The sequence below is a fragment of the Anolis carolinensis genome, chromosome 5 (genome assembly GCF_035594765.1).
Source record: "Anolis carolinensis isolate JA03-04 chromosome 5, rAnoCar3.1.pri, whole genome shotgun sequence".
Taxonomy (NCBI): domain Eukaryota; kingdom Metazoa; phylum Chordata; class Lepidosauria; order Squamata; family Dactyloidae; genus Anolis; species Anolis carolinensis.
In genome coordinates this window covers 103,469,699-103,490,399 of record NC_085845.1, presented here as the reverse complement: position 1 = coordinate 103,490,399, position 20,701 = coordinate 103,469,699, and the positions used below count along the sequence as shown (strand labels likewise).

The following is a 20,701-nucleotide window of genomic DNA, read 5'->3' as shown; positions in this document are numbered from 1 at the left end:
GATAAAGGTAAAGGTTTCCCCTGATGTTAAGTCCAGTTGTGTCCAACTGGGAGTTGGTGCTCACCTCCATTTCTAAGCCAAAGAGCCAGCATTGTCCGTAGAAACCTCCAAGGTCATGTGGCCGGCATGATTGCATGGAGCGCCGGTACCTTCCCACCGGAGTGGTACCTATTGATCTACTCACATTTGCATGTTTTTGAACTGCTAGATTGGCAGAAGCTGGAGCTAACAGCGGATGCTCACTCCGCTCCCCGGATTCAAACCTCCGACCTTTTGGTCTGCAATTTCAGCAGCTCAGAGCTTTAACACCCTGCGCCACCGGGGGCTCCCCTATATGGGCCCATACTGACCATATAATGTGGATTAAATTACCTTGTATGGCAGTGTGGATCGAAAACCTGAGAGAAGGATGTGGAAATGTAGAATGTCTTTCTTATTAGTATAAGTCAGAAAGAGTGAGAAGAATAGCATGTATGTAAATACTACAGGAGGTTTCTCAAAAATCTTAAGGCCTGCTATATTGCTTGATCTCACTTTTCATTACCCATGTTTCAACTAGAACATTTAGTCTCTTAATAAATATCTAAAATATACCTAGCAATACACATTTCTGACGTTGATACAAAAAGAGCCATGGACCTGTAGCTAATAAGAAAATTCTTGCCTAAACACATTCCTTGCTGTAGCAGCAATGTAATTATTATGCTTTAATGCTTTGAATTGAGTTTCTTTCCCCCTACCTCACCCCCTTTTTCTGGTCTGGAGATAGATGGCTGCAGTGGATTGCAAAAAAAACAACAACAACGCTTTTTGATGCATTACGAGTAAAATACTTTTAAAATGCTAAAATAGGAATTTCAACGCAGTGTTTTAATGGTCTATTGACTGTAAGTGAAGCTGATGGTGGACTGAAACCCATAATATAATGCACTAACAATAAAATGTAAAGAACATTTCCCTCCCCTGCATGTGCCATGCATCAGAAAGGAATACAGTACTACTGTACTTGGAACTCTGTCAATACTCTTTCCTTCTGCCTGTGCTGCCACCTAGTGAATAATGGCAAGTGTAAGCTTCATTAGAATGGGAACATGGAATATTGCATGAAAGGTGACAAAAATGAAGAGGTCCTTTATAATCGTATGTATGCTGATGATCTTCCCTGACATAGCTGTACTTGTAACAAAGCACAGGGCGTGCATGAAGCTTCAGGAACAAACAGGCCTACTTAGGCTTTGGCATCTAACCTGATCATTGAATGGACTCCAAAAGGAGATGCAGAATTTAAAAAAACCCCAAACATTAGGAAAACCATGATATTGGATTCCCGAATCAAGGCTCAGGTGAGAAATCAAATGGAGACAGAAAAAATAAGAACTGGCTGATGCTGGTGACCCTTACACCACGACTGGAAGCAAAATCTTTGCATTTGTAATATTTATTATGTATTCAGAAAGAATGTTACATGCATGAAGCAAAACTTGCAAACATTTATTTATGGCAGCAGATTTATTTTGCCAACTCGATGTTACCACTGAACCGTGAAAGTTTGTTGTTTGTGACAAGTCAAAAACCAGGGCCCCTTCCACACAGCTAAAAAAATCCCACATTATCTGCTTTGAACTGGAGTATATGGCAGCGTGGACTCAGATAACCCAGTTCAAAGCAGATCTTGTGGGATTTTCTGCCTTGATATTCTGAGTAAAATACACATTGAGCTGGATTATATGGCAGTGTGGACTCAGATAAACCAGTTCAAAGCAGATATTGTGAATCATCTGCCTTGATATTCTGGGTTATATGGCTGTATGGAAGGGCCCTGGGAAACAAGATGAAGCAACAGTATGCCATGTAATTCAGAATTTTATCCTGCAAAGCACAGTGATCTAGGCTTAGAAAGTGCAGATATATAAACCTTTACACACAATTAAACACTCTGCATTTTTTAGAAGGAAATGGATGTGCATTGTGGAACTTATCACTTGGGGCCCTTCCACACAGCCATATAACCCAGAATATCAAGACAGATGATCCACAATATCGGCTTTGAACTGGGTTACTGGGTCCACACTGCCATATAATCCAGTTCAATGTGGATTTTATACAGCTGTGTGTAAGGGGCCTTGGAGACCTCCTAACAGCAACAAAATTCTGGTATATGAGAGATTGTATAAATACGTAAAGTCTTTAATAATAATAATAATAATAATAATAATAATAATAATAATAATAATAATAATAATTTCCAAACTGTTAGGTTGACAGGAGTTAGAGCTAACAGCAGGAGCTAACTTTGACCCACAGCTTTGAACTGCCAAACTTTAGGTCAGCAGATTCAACAGTTCAATGGTTTAACCTGGGCCACCAACTTTTAATGCAGCATATTCAACTGAAAGTTTTGTGTTAACTGTCTATTACAGTACTTCTCCTCCCCCCACCCTCTCTCTCAATTTTTCCCCACCTCAGTTTCTGTTTCCACTGTAGTATTACAGCTTCAGTCATACATTGGCATCATCCTTGTGATATTAACACATGTATACAGCTTTGCATACACCATTTTAGCGATCCTTATAAAACCTCAGTATCATAGACCCATATGTTACACCAACTGCTGAAGGCATGATTTAGGTGAGATGTGAACCTAGGACTTTACAGTTCACACTTTTAATTGTGAGCTGTCACAGCATAGTGGCCAACAATACTCCCCAGCAAGACACTAATTCAAATCTCAACTGAGACAAAAATACACCACATGCACACGGCAATCAGCTCCAACCCTCTCCCCATGTGTTTGTCTTACTGGAGTCTTAGGGCCCTTCCACACAACCATATAACCCAGAATATCAAGGCAGAAAATCCCACAATATCTGCTTTGAACTGGGTTATCTGAATCCATACTGCCATGTATTCCAGAAAATGTGGGGCTTTATTCAGCTGTGTGGAAGGGACCTAAGCGATTAATGTCATGGCACCGATATGGCTGTCTGGAATTTCAGGCAATGAACTACCGTTTACAGAATGTTCTTCGTGTATTGATTGGTTAACCGCATAATAAGTAATCTGTGACAAGACAGCAAATAAAAACAGGGTGTTTCAAAATGAGAGTCAATTTCAAAGCTATACACACACACACACACACACACACACACACACACACAGTAGAGTCTCACTTATCCAACATTTGCTTATCCAACATTCTGGATTATCCAGCACAGTCTGCCTTTTAGTAGTCAATGTTTTTGTAGTCAATGTTTTCAATACATTGTGATGTTTCGGTGCTAAATTCATAAATACAGTAATTACTACATAATGTTACCATGTATTAGACTACTTTTTCTGTCGATTTGTTGTAAAACATGATGTTTTGTAGCTTAATTTGTAAAATCATAATCTAATTTGATTTTTAATAGGCTTTTCCTTATTTCCTCCTTATTGTCCAACATATTTGCTTATCCAACATTCTGCCAGCCCGTTTATGTTGGATAAGTGAGACTCTACTGTGTGTGTGTATATGTGTATATCTGCCTGCCTGCCTGCCTGTCTGCCTGTCTGTCTATCTATCTATCTATCTATCTATCTATCTATCTATCTATCTATCTATCTATCTATCTATCATGATGGGAACGTGCTACAATTATACAAAAAGTTACAGTCAGTTATCATGTTTTACTAACATTTTGAGCCAGAAACAAATTTAAAACATGACATCACAAATGGAGAATATCAGGCCCTATGTTACAGGGTTGCCATCTTGCAAATGACTGAGGGCGCTTCCGCATAGCCATATAACCCAGAATATCAAGGCAGATAATCCCACAATATCTGCTTTGAACTGGGTTATCTGAGTCCACACTGCTATATATTCCAATTCAAAGCAGATAATGTGGGATTTTATTCAGCTGGGTGGAAGGGGTCTGAGGCTAGGGGCTATTTGTGTACTGGGGAGATCTAGCTATTATAGTTTGAAACAACATTTCCATCTTTTGGAAACTATGTAGGTGCAGCAGATGTAATGATGGGATGGCAGCTGAGATGGGACTGCTCTGGAAACACTAAACTAAATATGTACAGCAGTTTAACTGTTCCATTATTTTACTTGTAGTTTGAACCAATACTTTTGTCTCTCACTTCATAATAATCTATTTTTCCCACCTTTTCTTTGTTCATTCTTTCAGCTCAGTGCCAAACTCCGACAGAAAGCAAAGGTAAAATACATTTTGTGTGCCTAAATTGATTTCATTGTACCATTTCTTTTACTCGTACTTTTTTTCTTTTCACGTACTACGTATGGAAGTGTAGACTAATATTATCCAGTTCGAAGCAGATAATCTGGATTTTATATAGCAGTGGAGAAGAGACCTTAGGATAATTCCAAATTGATGACTTCCCATGTTAACCATAAAAAAACACAATCACCATCCAGCTATTCTGCCTTGCACTCCTTATTGGATTTTTGTGTTACCAAGAAAAGAAATGGCAGATAAAAATGGGTAAAAGTCAATGTCTGCATATGAACATCTTGCAAAATTCTGAAAATGTGGTGGAAAAAGATCAATATATGACACAAGTACCGTATATACTCGAGTATAAGCCAACCCGAATATAAGCCGAGGCACCTAATTTTACCACAAAAACTGGGAAAGCTTATTGACTGCAGTATAAGATGAGGGTGGGAAATGCAGCAGTTACCGGTCAATTTCAAAAATAAAAATAGATATTAATAAAATTGCATTATTTGAGGCATCAGTGGGTTAAATGTTTTTGAATATTTATATAAATCTGTAATTTAAGATAATAATAAGACTTTAGTAAGATAAGACTGTCCAACTCTGAATACCTATATACTCAAGTATAAGCTGACCTGAATAGAAGCCAGCCAGGACCCTCACTCGAGTATAAGCTGAGGGGAGCTTTTTCAGCCCTAAAAAGGCCTGAAAAACTAGGCTTATACTCGAGTATATACAGTAATACCTTGTTTCCCCTAAAATAAGACATCTCCAGAAAATAAGACCTAGTAGAGGTTTTGCTGAATTGCTAAATATAAGGCCTCCCCCGAAAGTAAGACCTAGCAAAGTTTTTGTTTGGAAGCATGCCAGCTGAACAGAACACCAGAGCATGCAGGATTGGTAAATGTATGTACCATAGAGTGTTGTGTTGTACATGGAAATATTGGTAGTAACAAGAAATTCTTGAAAGGATTCACAGTTTGTCTGGTTATGCTGGTTTGTGATGACAACTACTGTACAGTATATAATGTTCATTTTTTTGTTCAACAATAAATGTGAATTCTTCATCATGGAAAAATAAGACATCCCCTGAAAATAAGACCTAGAACATCTTTGGGAGCAAAAATTAATATAAGACACTGTCTTATTTTCGGGGAAACACGGTATAATAAAAAGGGGCCTACGTGAACATATGTGTTTAAAGCCTCTTCTACACTGTCACATACAATCCAGATTATCTGCTTTGAAATGGATTATATAGCAGTATAGAGTAGACTCATATAATCCAGTTGAAAGATGATAGTGTGAATTATCATCTTTGATAATCTGGATGATATGGCAGTGTAGAAGAGGGCTAAAAAATCTTCTTGTGGTTATACCAGACTTGCCTAAACTGTACATCTAAGGAAAGAAGAAAATAGGACTTTCTTCAGAAAATAATTAATTGAAATTATCAAGAGACATTAAAAATTATCAAAATAGTTGGAGTGCAATGCATTCTTTTATTAAACCCTGCTCTAAAACAACAATAACAACTTACATTGCATTGACAATGAGGAGCAGGCTCTTCCAATGGAAAAATATTGTGTGTGGGTGGGGGTTTTAACCAAAGGAATCTTCTAATCCTGAGTATTTTTGTTTATAAATTGACGTTAATCCGCATGCACTTCAACTGAATTTAATTAGAACCAGAAGCAAGAACACATGTGTGCCCCAGGCTTCTACTATGAAAGACATGCTCCCAGTAGCTTCTGGAACTATTTTCTCTTTGCTGGTTTTCTCATTGGGAGGGAGGGGAGCAGCTTCAGAGCAACCATGCCTCTGGTCAGTGATGGCGGCCAAAATTTTCTTTTCTGCCACTGTAGCCATAAGAAAACAGGAATAATAACAGCAACCAAGATGTTGCTCAAAACAGTCATTGGTTTCTTCCAGTAAGCCTTTCAAGCTGCCTCATTCATGCAATTTTATCAAGGATTCAGATAATATTGTTTTTCATTTTTAAATCTCGTGGTTCTGTTCTTGCGCTTTCATTTTTATTGCCAGTAGATGTTGGTTAAGAGCAGAGAAAATGGTATAAAAGAATCTGCATGCATTGCCTTCTTTGCAGTACAGGTTGAGTATCCCCTATCTAAAATGCTTGAGACCAGAAGGGTCTTGGACTTTGGATTTTTGTGGACTTTGGAATATCTATAAATTGATACATGTCCATAATGAAGTATTTTGGAGATGGGTCCCAAGTATAGTAGAGTCTCACTTATCCAACATAAACGGGCCGGCAGAACATTGGATAAGCGAATATGTTGGATAATAAGGAGGGATCAAGGAAAAGTCTATTAAACATCAAATTAGGTTATGATTTTACAAATTAAGCACCAAAACATCATGTTATACAACAAATTTGACAGAAAAAGTAGTTCAATACGCAGTAATGTTATGTAGTAATTACTGTATTTACGAATTTAGCACCAAAATAACACGATGTATTGAAAACATTAACTACAAAAATGTGTTGGATAATCCAGAACGTTGGATAAGCAAGTGTTGGATAAGTAAGACTCTACTGTATAAGCATTTATGTTTTATAAACGCCTTATACACATTGCCGTGAAGCCCCTGGTGGTGCAGTCGGTTAAACCGTGGAACTGCTGAACTTGCTGACCAAAAGGTCGCAGGTTTGAATCCGGGGAGTGTGGTTAGCTCCCCCTGTTAGCCCCAGGTTCTGCCAACCTAGCAGTTCAAGAAATGCAAATGTGAGTAGATCAATAGGTACAGCTCCATGGGAAGGTGACGGTGCTCCATGTAGTCATGCTGGCCACATGACCTTGGAGGTGTCTATAGACAACGCCGGCTCTTTGGCTTAGAAATAATCACCAACTCCCAGAGTCAGACATGACTAAACTTAATGTCAGGGAAAAACTTTTACCTTTTTACACATAGCCTGAAGGTAGTTTTATGCACAATTATTTTAATAATGTTGTGCATGAAACATGGTTTGGGCACGTTGGGTCTTTACAAAGAAAAGGTATCCCTATCTTCTCAGCCAACCATCTTCAGATTTTGGTGTATTTTGGACTTCAGAAATCCAGATAAGGATGCTCAACTTGTACAAGCATTCTTTGAGATGCCCCCTTTCTAATCTTCCCTTTTCATGTTTCATGGATGTCATGGAACAGGCTGATTAAAGAGAACTAGTATATTGAGCCATAAGTGAATCAGAGCTAAAGCTAAGCATAGATACTTAGAATCACTAGTCTCTAGGGCCCCTTCCACATAGCTGAAAAAAATCCCACATTATCTGCTTTGACCTGGAATATATGGCAGTGTGGACCCAGATAACTCTGCCTTAATCTTATATGGCTGTGTGGAAGGGCCCTAGACCAAATATGGGAACTTGCAATCAAGTTGATAAGGGTTTGGCAATCAGACAAAGATTTAAAGATTTTAAAATATCTGATTGACATTTATTTCTGTTCCTTTTTCACTGAATCCTTGCAATCGAGTATGTTGGCTAAAAATCTGAAAATGCAGCATGTAAAACATGTTATCCTATGGTGAGTTTTCAAACTGCCAAATAAGTCTATTAAAGCACCTTTTGTTTTTTATCAGATTGCTTTAAGCCTGATCATTGCTGCAATGTGCTTTTTAGTTGGCATCAGTTTATGATGATCCTGTAATCCCTACACTTGGTAAAATGGAAGGCAATGGGAAAAGAAGAAGGTTGTACTCAAGAAAGGCAAAACAATGATTCTGTAAGCTTTGAGCAGGACAGATTATGACTGGGAGCTCTCAGAACTCTCTTATGAATAGTTTCCTTTAGTCAAAGTTGACTTAATGGAAAATAACAACAACAACAATAACAAATCATTAGGTAGCAAGATGTTTTCCTGTTTGGCACTGTTTTCCTTTTAGGATGAGAGAGCATGGTTTAGTTCTGGATCACTCAGTCAGGACCTCATCACATTGAGAAATTTCCCATCCTTGGACACTTCAACTTCTTCTCAAGCAGGGAGAGGCACAGAGCTCAACACATGATGTTAAACTACAGTAGAGTCTCACTTATCCAACACTCGCTTATCCAACATTCTGGATTATCCAACGTATTTTTGTAGTCAATGTTTTCAATACATCGTGATATTTTGGTGCTAAATTTGTAAATACAGTAATTACTACATAGCATTACTGTGTATTGGACTACTTTTTCTGTCAAATTTGTTGTATAACATGATGTTTTGGTGCTCATTTTGTAAAATCATAACCTAATTTGATGTTTAATAGGTTTTTCCTTAATCTCTCCTTATTATCCAACGTATTCGCTTGTCCAACGTTCTGCTGGCCCATTTATGTTGGATAAGTGAGACTCTACTGTACATCCGGCCATCATGGGGAGCCCTCCGTCGTTGAAAAGAGTTGAAGTGTCCTGAAAGGAGGGGGGGGGGGTGAGCAATCTTGTTCAGGACCTCATCACATTGAAAGATTTCCCCGTACTATGATACTTTAGCCTCTTTTCAAGCAGGGAGTATCACAAAGTTCATCATTGGTTTTTAAATTACACTGGTCTGATAAAGGGAAGGGAGGCATGGTAAAGGCAAAGGAGTTTTAAATCCCCTCCCCCAAATGGGATGAATTCCATAGTAATCTTGACTCTAAATATTGAAGTTTTCCATGAGGATTCTCCGTGTGGTGGTTCAAACTGGAGAAAAGCTGAAGCTGGAAACACATGTGAAGACAGAACTTGAAAGGTTCGAATTCCTTCTGTTGACGGTCAGCCACTCTTCTCAGGGTCCATGTGATGAGGTGGTAGGCTTCCAGGACTAGGGGCTTGAACCCTGATTTCCTAGTTTCCTAATCCAACATTCAAACCACTACACCATATTGGGTTGTTGCAAATTGGTATACTACATTGATGTTTTTATCTTTTAATTTCTCACAGGAAAATGTGTTGATATCAACTTGACTTCCTGCAATGATGTGTCTTATTCACAAACAATGTATCCCAATTTGCTGGATCAAGAAACCAGAGCAGTTGTTGAACACAGCTCTGAATATATCTTGATGAGTGTGATCCACAACCTGCTGCAGGGGGAATGCAATCCCGACCTGAGACTTCTGGCCTGCTCCGTTATGGCCCCAAAATGTGAAGAAGGAAAAGCCATCAGGCCTTGTCGTAAAACATGTGAAATGCTGAGAAAAAATTGCCTTGCTGCCTTTGATGCCATTGATATGGCTTGGCCGTACTTCTTCGACTGCGATCGATTCTTTGTCGATGAGGTGGAAGGATGCTTTGATCCATTAGCAAAGCTGAGAGGTAAGAAGCAAAGGTGTGAGGAAAGAGGAAAAATGAGCCTGTATTTTCACAGAGTGGATGCGGTTCAAACATGTCAATAAATGTGATGGATTGAATGACAGCTGAGTGAAACAGTAAGGCTACTGTATGGAATACATCTACACTGTAGGATCAATGCAGTTTGACACCACTTTAACTGTCAGCGGGGATGATGGGTAGCAGAGTGAAATCCAAAAAATTCACCATCCCGGTCTGCCTCCTTCTCTCCAGACTGTTTCCCCGTGTGGAAAACAGCACTGGATAAACTCACCCCAGCAGACGAAATCCAACTGTTGATTAAACTTTATTTACATGATCTATATACAAATAGAGCAAATTCAGTCCTTTCCTCCATGAGTGCTTGCCGAAAGCACCCGTGCACACACACACAGCACATTGCTCATTGCTGTTCTCCGTTCGACACAGGAAAAAACAACACTCCCCTGCATTCCACAGGAACCAAGATAGTAAGTCCCGGTCAAAACACACTTGACCCCATTGGTCCTGTGATACATCAATCATAGCAGACTCTCATTAACTCCATAATTGCTGTATCCAGATTGATTTTAACATTTCACAATACACAATACCCTGACATTAACTGCCATGATTCAGTGCTACACAATCCTTGGTAGTTTGGTGAGGCACCACGCACCAGCACTCTTCAGCAGAGAAGACTAAAGACTTTATAATACTACCGGGTGTATATAACTCCCATGGTTCTATAACTTGGAGCCACCGCAGATAAAATGGTGTCGAAACACATTAATTCCACAGTGTAAATGCACTCTAAAAAGAAACAAATATTCATTGCTTTATGCTTGTCAATTTGATTTAGCTACATTTCCTTAGAGTTCACAATTTTGGGCACATATTACCAAGGTTGTAAACAATGGGATTGTCTAGCAGGTAGATCAACATCAGAATTTCTTAAACTTTGGACTGGGAAATCATACATCCAATACATTAACCAGTTTTCTGTATTACACTGCAGAATCAACCCTGATTGACCTCACATTCATATAAATTGATCATGCATGAGATGAAATGTTTAGTGTCCAGGGGAAACAAAAGCTGCCAAGCTGTACAACAAAGGCTGCCAAGCTGGACAATACATTGGCTGTAGCCCAGTTTGTTTTTAATGTCCTCAAAAAGAAGCTATGTCCAAAAGGAGCCAATGCCCAAAAGATGCCTCTCTTTCCTCATGAAAGAATAATATTACTGGTTGCATTTCCATGTATTAAATGGAAATTTGGAAGTGCTGAGACAGAATCAAGAAACGCTTACTTGTAATTCTTCAATCCCTCACAGGGTTTAAAACAGAAAAGAATCTTAAAATAAAAAATTGATGAAGCAATCTGTCAGTTGGCTTTACAGAGCTGTTTTTCTGTGCTAGAGTAATGGAAGCTGATGAACGTCCTACTGACAGTTCAGGACCCATTTGCTTTAAAAACTCCTTGCATAACATATTACTATCTATTTTCTGACCCATTCTAGTTTCTTATATTGTTGTTAGCGAACTCTTGTTAACACCTATAAGAAGATTGATCACTATCAGTGCCCAAGCGGGTAGATGCCCATTCAGAAATCATGGCATCCACAAGGGTCTCCAAACTGGGAGCCAAGGTGGAAATCAGAGAGACAGCCATAGTATATGCTCACAAAATAGTTGCTGTAGGGTATAACTTAGCTGGCTGAATTTTACCTGGAATCTAAACATGCTATATGGTGTCTGTTTGCACCATTGGCAACATAGATTCCAAGCTTTCATTAAAAAATGGATTAAATGGTGAGAAGGTAAAGTCAGGTGGAAGAGAGGCTGTATATTGCTATGAGTTTTCCTTTGATGATCTTTCTCAGATTGACCAAATTTACAGAGTGTTGTGGAGAAAATACTGATGGCAAAAAACCACACTGTTGTTTTTTAACTTATACAATAATAGTAATGTATATGGCAGAGTCAGCATGATGTAGTGGATTGGAAATGGACTCTGGAGATCAGGGTTTGAAGTACTGCTCAGACATGGGAGCCCAATGGGTGACCTTGGCCAAGTCACATCCTCACAACCTCAGAGCTAGACAAAGACAACTCCCCTCTGACAAATCATGCCAAGAAAATCCTGTGATAGATTCACTTTAGGTAAAGGTAAAGGTTTTCCCCTGACATTAAGTCTAGTCATGTCCAACTCATGTCTAAGCTCATCTTCATTTCTAAGCTGAGGCTTTGTCTGTAGATGCCTCCAAGGTCATGTGGCTGGCATGATTGCATGGAGCGCCGTTACCTTCCTGCCGGAGTGGTACCTATTGATCTACTCACATTTGGGACCAGGCTGTGGCGCAGGCTGTTGAGCAGCTGCAATAAATCATTCTGACCATGAAGTCATGAGTTCGAGGCCAGCCCGTGGCGGGGTGAGCACCCGTCAATTAAAAATAAAAAATAGCCCCTGCTCGTTGCTGACCTAGCAACCCGAAAGATAGTTGCATCTATCAAGTAGGAAATAAGGTACCACTTATTAAAAAAAAAGTGGGGAGGCAAGTTTAACTAATTTACGACTTGGAATGAGGAAGCGCCATCAGAGTGGATGATGAAGCAGCTGCTCCCCCCTGTGGCCAGAATCGAACATCCCCTCAGGAGAATGTTAAATTGCCTCTGCGTCTGTCTGTCTCGGTCTCTGTTTGATGTGTTTATGGGCATTGAATGTTTGCCCTATGTGTGTATAATGTGATCTGCCCTGAGTCCCCTTCGGGGTGAGAAGGGCGGAATATAAATACTGTAAATAAATAAATAAATTTGTATGTTTTCCGAACTGCTAGGTTGACAGAAGCTGGGACTAACAGTTGGAGCTCACCCCACTCCCCGGATTCGAACCACTGACCTTTCGGTCAGCAAGTTCAGCAGCAGCTCCACTAATCTGCTGCACCACCTGGGGCTCCTAAGATTCACTTTAGCATCCCCAATAGTTGGAAATGACTTGGGGGCATACAACAACCACAACATGTATATGGTCTCTTTAAATAGTTTGCCTTTCTTCATTTATATACACAGTTGTTCTGTAAGTCCCATGAATCTCCCCTGTCCCAAGACCATATTATCAATAAAGCAAGCTTCTATTATCCATTCACTGAATGGTGGTTTTAATAATAAATTAAAAATAAGGGCTAATAGACCAAGGCTCGGATTCTAAAACATACTGTGACCACACATCTTAGCTCAAGACAGGTCCTAATAACTGCAGACCCATCAGACGCAAGAGAGGTATAAATGGGAATTGATCTGGAGGAAAATAGCTTTGCTAGAGTGTTGTTTGTTTCTGCATTGCCATAGAAGAAATGAACTGCACTAAAGTGACAGTATCTCTTTTTATAACCACAACAAAGGATGGAAATAGGTGTGTGTGATGTCAGTCACTTGTGGCATCTCTAGAGCATATTTGTGTCCCCTGGACATACTCTGCTACCGATAAATGTGATGGCAGCAGAATTTGCTCTTTTTATCTATTTTCTGTTATTTTTTTCCATGCATAAAATTCTACACAGGTACTATTATAGCACCATCAGCAGAAAGCACTGAGACAGAGAATTTAACCTATGAAAATCATTAGATGTAGAAGGTGTGGGGCAAAGCATTATTTCGGGCTTCCATAGTTTGTGGTGGGATAAAATCTTCCAGGGCTGACTGAAGATTGTTCCTGCACTACATTCCCCCAGACCTTCCTGTTTACGTTACCTTCCAGATCTTTAGTTAATTTTAAGGATGTTCAAATCCATTCTGTTTTCGTTTCGAATTTCAGGTGCCTCTCATTGTGTTTTTGGGAAATTTCCAGATCTTCCCAAAACAGAACGGGGGGGGGGGGGGGGGGGGAGGTAGAACCAAAACCAGAACGTAAACAGAATGGATTCTTTGCCATTTTGCACACTCCTAGAATTTTCCCAAGATCCTAGCAACAATGAACCCCAATTCTGTTACTGCTTTCTATTGTTACTAGAGCTACTCTTTTAGAATATCAAACTAGATTTCATAATGGTCACTTGACCATAAGTTTCCACATTCTATTTCCAAAAATGATTATTTTGAGGTATCCACAGACAGAATCTTTACTTGAATATGATCACTAACACCCCTCATTCAAAAGCTTGTTTACCTTTTAGGGGTCCCCTTTGCTTGTGATACAGGAAGAGGATAGCATAAGCAGTGTCGAGTGATCCTCGAATGTAAGATTAATCATTTTCTGAATATGGCTATCATGTTTGAATTGGATATATCTTGTCACTTGTTGACATATATGTGAAATAATATATTTGTATATGCTACAATTTTCTACATGTGCAATTAGAAAGCTTAGTTAAATCAATTTGATTGACTTGCAGGGGAAACAGAATTTGTAGATGATACACCCAATGTGGCACCAGCCTTCATTCAGTTCACCCACCACTCATTCCCCCAAATGGTAAGAGTACTGAAAAAGACAGCATCCAGGTGCTCCCATATTTCCAGGATGTACAGCATTGGTCGCAGCTTTGAAGGGAAAGATCTCTTTGCAATTGAATTTTCTACTAGCCCTGGACACCATGAATTGCGTGAGTATAGCCGTTTGGTGGAGATCAGAACTATGTGAAACCAATGGTCAAAGCAGATGAAAGATGTCTTGCTGCCTGATAAGTCCTCATTTTCCCACTCTTCCCCTTCCAATAGCCTTGTCCTGGTTTGTCTACCTCCACCACCCACACTCCCATACCCTATCAGACACAATACACATATTTGCTGCAAAGCATCAGTGGTGCTCTTAGGGATGAATCTTGCAAACCAGAACCATCTCAGATTTCAACTCATGGAATCATCTCAACACTGAAGGGCATAACAACCTTTTTTTAATATATAAAAAAGTAAGGTACTGAGGATGATATCTACAATGTTATCAAGTTCTTTGGCAGAAACACGGGCAATATGTGTTTGCTTCAACTGTGGGGTGAGTATTGGCTGAGTCGGATGGCAACCATTTCAGATCTTGCCCCAATGCTTTACGCTCTAAAGGAAGTTGTAAGTGTCCTGTCTTACTTAATGAGACATTGAGATAAAAAATGATAAAGTGTCACTGCCTTTGAATGCTTTGCCATTGCCTTGCTGTGATTGGGGGAAAAAATGATTGTGAAATAATTATTCTGGACCTTCCCCGTCTTCTACCTGATATTAGAATCTCATGTTATCTTATGACAATGCTGGCCCTGCTACAACGATTGATGTTCCTTGAACCATGGTCAACCAAGCTCTTGAAAAAGAAGAGATGCTAGAAATTACACTATGCTACACAATTTTTGTTCCTGCGTTATAAATGTCATTTTCTAATTGATTCTATCATAAAAACATGGAAAAGGTTAATTAAACTGCCGAAACTTTGTTTTTGCAAAGCATCCTGCAGCACAGTTTGCTATAATTTTTCAATGAATATGTCATAGTCTCAATCAATTCAAAATACCATAGTATGTACCAGTTTCTGAAGTATAATAACTATGCCGTCAACCCAGGCACCTTTTAAAGCTTTAAGATGTGCTTCTTCCTTTGCCTAGGTGAACTGCGGGGCCTTACTTAGAAGCTCTGGAAATCCCAGTAACCAAAGGCACTTCAAGTTGAACAATCAAACAAAATTTTATTTTCATAAAGTCCATGGCAGACTTGGCACACGTAGTTAAGGTTGCAAATATAAACAGTCAACTTATAAAACCTTGCAGACGTTCCTTTCTTGCTTTTCCCCTTTAGTTGCTGGTTTAACTTCCTCCAAAGGCGAAGAGATCCTGAGATCCTCTTTACCCTAGTCCTGAGCTATCAGAAAGAGCAGGTCTACAACTATCTAAGCTCAAAGCTAGTTTTTGAGGCGAAGTAGGTAGAACATCCTCCAGTGGCAGAGAAATCCTGAGATATTCTCTGCCCCAATGCTAAGCTACTATTTTTAGAAAGAGCAGGACTTTCCCTATTTATGCTCAGCACTGGTTTTAAAGGCAGGTCAGTACTTACGATGGCTTTGTCAGAGTTGGCCTGGCTTGGCCACACAAGCACATCTAAGTTCTTTCTTCTTCAGTCTAGAAGGCAAGAGGCTTCTCAAAATGGAGCCTTCTTTCCCCAAGAAAAGGGGCAGTCTCCAGAACAAAAAGATACATTTGCAAGCTACAAGCAGCAAAGACTTTGCTGAGCTGGCTACAAACTCTACTAATAGCTAACTATCAGAGTGCTGCAGAATCTGCAGCAACCCTGGAACAAATGCAAGCAGGTGCTATTTCTACAACTATGGGCAGCTTGTAAAATCAAACTCCTGGGAGACAGAACAATAACAATTACTTTCAAAGTAAGTACCGCATAGTTAAACAGGAAGTAAGACTTTCAAACCAGGAACAGATTACCAAAATTGGGCTTCCCATTTTCATGAAAAGCCCATCCTCGTCAATGAATTGTGGATCTGCCAATGGCTCTTGAACATCTTGTAAGACATTCTTTGAACAGGGTAGCAGAAGCCACAATAAGAAACCATATCACACTTAGCAGCCATCATTTTCCTGTCTTTTGAAAGTCAGTGAAATAAAACCTATCTTTGACTCATATCTTCACAGTTAAGCCAGAATTCAAATATATTGGCAACATGCATGGAAATGAAGTTGTGGGAAAAGAATTGCTGATCTACCTTGCCCAGTATTTGTGTTCTGAATATCTCCGTGGGAACTCCAGAATCCAAACACTTATAAATAATACTCGAATACACCTTCTTCCTTCCATGAATCCAGATGGATATGAACTTGCAGCAGAAGAGGTAAGTACAAAGGAGGACCCAGGTTAGGGAAGATCTTTTTTACTATAATGTTGATGATGACAGTGATTATGGATATTACAAGTAAGACAACTTTTTAAAGGAACTCATGGTATGACATGGCAGAAATGCAAAGGATAGATCAGTAACCTCAGAAGGTATACTTAAAACCAGAAAATCACAGGACTATAGAACTGCATTGAACTCCCAAGAATTATTTGTGCCAGTTCCCTGCCAATGAATCTCTGTAAATAGATATCCAACCTCTGCTTTAAAAACTCTAAACTGAATCTTTTTGCTTGGGCCCTAACTATTGAAGTAGCAGAACACTAGCAGCCTGTATATCTTTAGAGCCTGTCTTTTCTCTATTTTGGTTGCCACAAAAAGCTTTTTTTAAATAATAATAATAATAATAATAATAATAATAATAATAATAATAATAATAATGATATAAATGTTGTTGATTTGTATTTTATTTTTAGTTTTTCTTGAAGAGTATTTCTTTTAGAATCCATTTACTCCATAGTTACATGTGTTCCTTGTGCCTTTTTATCATAAATATGTGTATGGATTCAACAGTGTTTATGTTTTTATCTTTCTGCTCAATGCTAATTAGGGAGCTGGTTATAATGGTTGGGTCAACGGAAGGCAAACAGCTCAGAATCTTGATCTTAACAGGAATTTCCCAGATTTGACATCTGAAGCGTACAGATTGGCAAGGATCAGAGGGGCACGTACTGACCATCTGCCTATTCCTCAGTCTTACTGGTGGGGTAAGGTATGGAACACCAACATTCATGTTCTTTGCCCCAGTAAACCTATTCTATAAAGCACACATCCCTTCAGCATGATACCCAATTGTATTGTAATAGTGCCAGATTCTGAAACCCAAAATACAGAATGGGGAATATCTACTATTTATGTGACTTACAGTGGAGTGATGTGTTGCTGCTTTCAGGAGCATAGCCTCTCACTAGCTTGTGTCAGAACAACCTCAACTTTTAATCTCATCGGCTCATTTTCATACTTCATTAATATGTCCTAATGAGATAATATTGTATGCCAACTAATGCAGTTGTGTTTTTTTTATGTTCTTCAGGTAGCACCAGAGACAAGAGCTGTTATGAAGTGGATCACCTCCATCCCATTTGTACTATCTGCCAGTCTCCACGGGGGTGATTTGGTGGTTTCTTATCCTTATGATTATTCAGTGCATCCACTGGAAGAAAAAATGTTCTCTCCTACCCCAGACGAGAAGGTAATACTATATTCCAGAACAGAACATTACCATATGTAATCTGTATGAATTTTAAAAATGTGTGACAAGTAAAACGAACCAGGATCCAATAGCCCAGCTGTATATATCCAAACGGCTTGAATACAATGCGTTGTTGAAGGCTTTCATGGCCGGAATCACTAGGTTGCTGTGAGTTTTCCGGGCTATATGGCCATGTTCCAGAAGCATTCTCTCTTGTCATCTCACACACATTTATGGTAGGCATCCTTGTGAGGTCTATTGGAAACTTGGCAAGTGGGATTTATATATCTGTGGAAGGTCCAGGGTGGAAGAATGAACTCTTGTCTGTTTGAGGCAAGTGTGAATGTTACAATTGGCCACCTTGATGAGCACTGAATAGCCTTGCAGCTTCAAAGTCTGGCTGCTTCCTGCCTGGGGGAATCCTTTGTTGGGAGGTGTTAGCTGGCCCTGATTTTTCCTGTCTGGAATTCCCCTTTCTTCTGAGTGTTGTTCTTTATTTATTGTTCTGATTTTAGAGTTTTTAAATACCGGTAGCCAGATTTTGTTCATTTCATGGTTTTCTCTTTTCTGTTGAAATTGTCCACATGCTTGTGGATTTCATTGGCTTCTCTGTGTAGTCTGACATGGTGGTTGTTAGAGTGGCCCAACATTTCTATGTTCTCAAATAATATGTTGTGTCCAGGTTGGTTCCTCAAATGCTCTACTATGGGTGACTTCTCTGGTTGAATTAGTCTGCAGTGCCTTTCATGTCCCTTGATTTGTGTTTGAGCAATGCTGTGTTTGGTGGTCCCTATGTAGACTTCTCCACAGCTCCATGGTATACGGTAGACTCCTGCAGAGATGAGAGGATCCCTTGTGTCCTCTGCTGAATGTAACATTTGTTGAATTTTCTTAGTGGATCTGTAGATAGTTTGTAGGTTGTGTTTCTTCATCAGCTTCCCTATGTAATCAGTGGCTTCCTTGATGTATCATCATAACACTTTTCCTCTGGGTGGATCTTTGTCTTTACTCTCGCGGCTTGTTCTTGGTCTTGCAGCTCTTCTGATGTCTGAGGTAGAGTATCCATTGACCTATACAGCCCAGTTTAGGTGGTTCAGTTCACCTTGGAGGAGTACATTTTTGCTGTAGTGTAAAGAACATAATAGTTAAGAAGAGAAAGGTTGGTTTTTGATTGGTATTGAAACTGTTTCAAGAAATTGAAATTATTATCCCCCCAAACAAGAGAAAACAAATAAACCAAAAACCAAACAAACACCACTACCACCATTGATGACAACCCAAAACAAGAGCTGTTCTGAACAAGATAAAAAGAGAGCAGAAGGGGGCAGTCAAGCCTTGTTAAAGCAAGTCAGGAGAAGAAATTTCAAGTCTGCTAGGAGAAGAAATATTATTTGCTTTTGTTGGAGGGGGGGGGGCGGGAGGGGGCAACTCCTAAGACTTGCATATGGAATATACTTCAAAGTATCATGTCTAGGATTAAACTTAGCTATTACTCTTTGTGCAGTTTCAAAATGCACAACACATTTTTCATTTTTCTCTTGTGAGTCTCATTAACTTGAATCCCTGAATTAGGACTGCAAGAAAAATATTTCATCTTTATTCCCAAAAAATTGCACTCTTTTCCTCTTTTAAATGTGCACAATGAATAATTGAGCATGTGGTGTGCCCAATATTCACACAGCAAACAGATAGGACAGCTGCAAGATGGAGTCCTTCACTTATCAAGGAGAATCCATGTTTTGTGTAGATGAGCTTTTAAATTCCAGCAGTTTGGAGACTCCTGGACAGAAAAAAAATTACAAGATTTAGAAATGGAAACCATGTACAGTGAATCAGACCAAGTGATAGTAGTGTAATTCCTGTATGTCATATAGAATGAAACAATGTATATTATTTAGTTGACTTACCAGTGATTGTTTGACTGGAATAGATCTTGTACTAGTATAAGGTTTTCATATCACAACATAATTGGAAAATATGTATACACACATTTGCACCCCCATTGATAGCCACTATAAACCTTTGGAGATCTGGATCTGCAATCCTATTGTGCCGCTTTTGACACCCAAGATATTTGAATGTGCATTCATACTAGTGTTAAAGCATTCATATTTTCCTATAGCTTATTTTTAGACGTTTTATGATTACATCATGCTTCACCTATGGTGAGTAACTGAAAAGATCCATCTATATGCAAGACTTTTTATCTAATTTCTAGGAAATCTGTTCTAAAACATCAACGGCTAAGTGGCCCAAAATGATCAGATCCAATGTTAAATAGAAACCATGATGGTTTTTAATGAAACACGAGCGCCTATGGATTATAAAGGAATCTGTTTGCTAAGATGTGGATGACAATATAGTAATCAGTAGGAACCAGTATGGATTTATCAACAAATTCTGCCAAATTAACCTTTCATCAAGTAACTAATTTAGTAGATGGTGGGAATGCTGTTGATATTGTTTACCTGCATTTAAGCAAAGCATTTGATAACATCCGCCATAATATTTTGATCAGCAACTTTATTAACTATAGATTAGATGGCAAAACCATCAGATGGATCCATAATTGATTGTAAAACCATGTTCAAAGACTTGTCACAAGGTTGCTTTGCCTCAGATTAGATGGAGGTCTCAAGTGAAGTGCTGCAGGGTTCTATTCTGAGGCCGACACATTTCAATATTTTTATCACAGACTTAAATGATGGCTCATAGCAGGGATTTCAATTGCATTTTCATCGAGGGCCACATCAGCCTTATAGTTGCCTTCAAATGGCCGTTGGATCTATAGGTCTTTAGACAGGCCTTTGACAATGACTAGACATCAGCTAAACCAAAGGCCCAGACAAATTGATATTGACTCTGGCACTGTAATGTTATTTGTAATTTGGCTGTGGTAGGGGTGTTTAATGTGATTGTGTTGCCCATTTTAATAGCAAATATTGCTGCATTTTATTGAGTATTTTATTTAAATTGAATTCGGCTTTTATCTTTTGTAAGTGTTGTTTTATGTTATTTGATACTGTTATTGTTATAAATGTTAATGTACAGTAGAGTCTCAGTTATCCAAGCTTCACTTATCCAAGGTTCTATATTATCC

General features: G+C 39.0%; 1 protein-coding gene across 3 annotated transcripts in view; it reads left to right on the top strand.

Annotated features, from left to right (window-relative positions):
- cpz (carboxypeptidase Z) overlaps positions 1-20,701 on the top strand; it is a 71,379-nt gene that overhangs the window by 8,657 nt on the left and 42,021 nt on the right. The window contains exons 1-7 of one of the 3 annotated variants that reach the window (XM_062982059.1): positions 1,321-1,343; positions 4,176-4,205; positions 9,157-9,531; positions 13,918-14,127; positions 16,150-16,346; positions 16,960-17,121; positions 17,443-17,601. In XM_062982059.1, coding sequence (XP_062838129.1) covers positions 9,213-9,531; positions 13,918-14,127; positions 16,150-16,346; positions 16,960-17,121; positions 17,443-17,601 — 1,047 coding nt within the window. In that variant the 5' untranslated portion in view covers positions 1,321-1,343; positions 4,176-4,205; positions 9,157-9,212. Of the gene's footprint in view, positions 1-1,320; positions 1,344-4,175; positions 4,206-9,156; positions 9,532-13,917; positions 14,128-16,149; positions 16,347-16,959; positions 17,122-17,442; positions 17,602-20,701 lie in introns of those variants that run through there. The other 2 variants (XM_008115921.3, XM_016995579.2) reach the window with 2 other exon arrangements.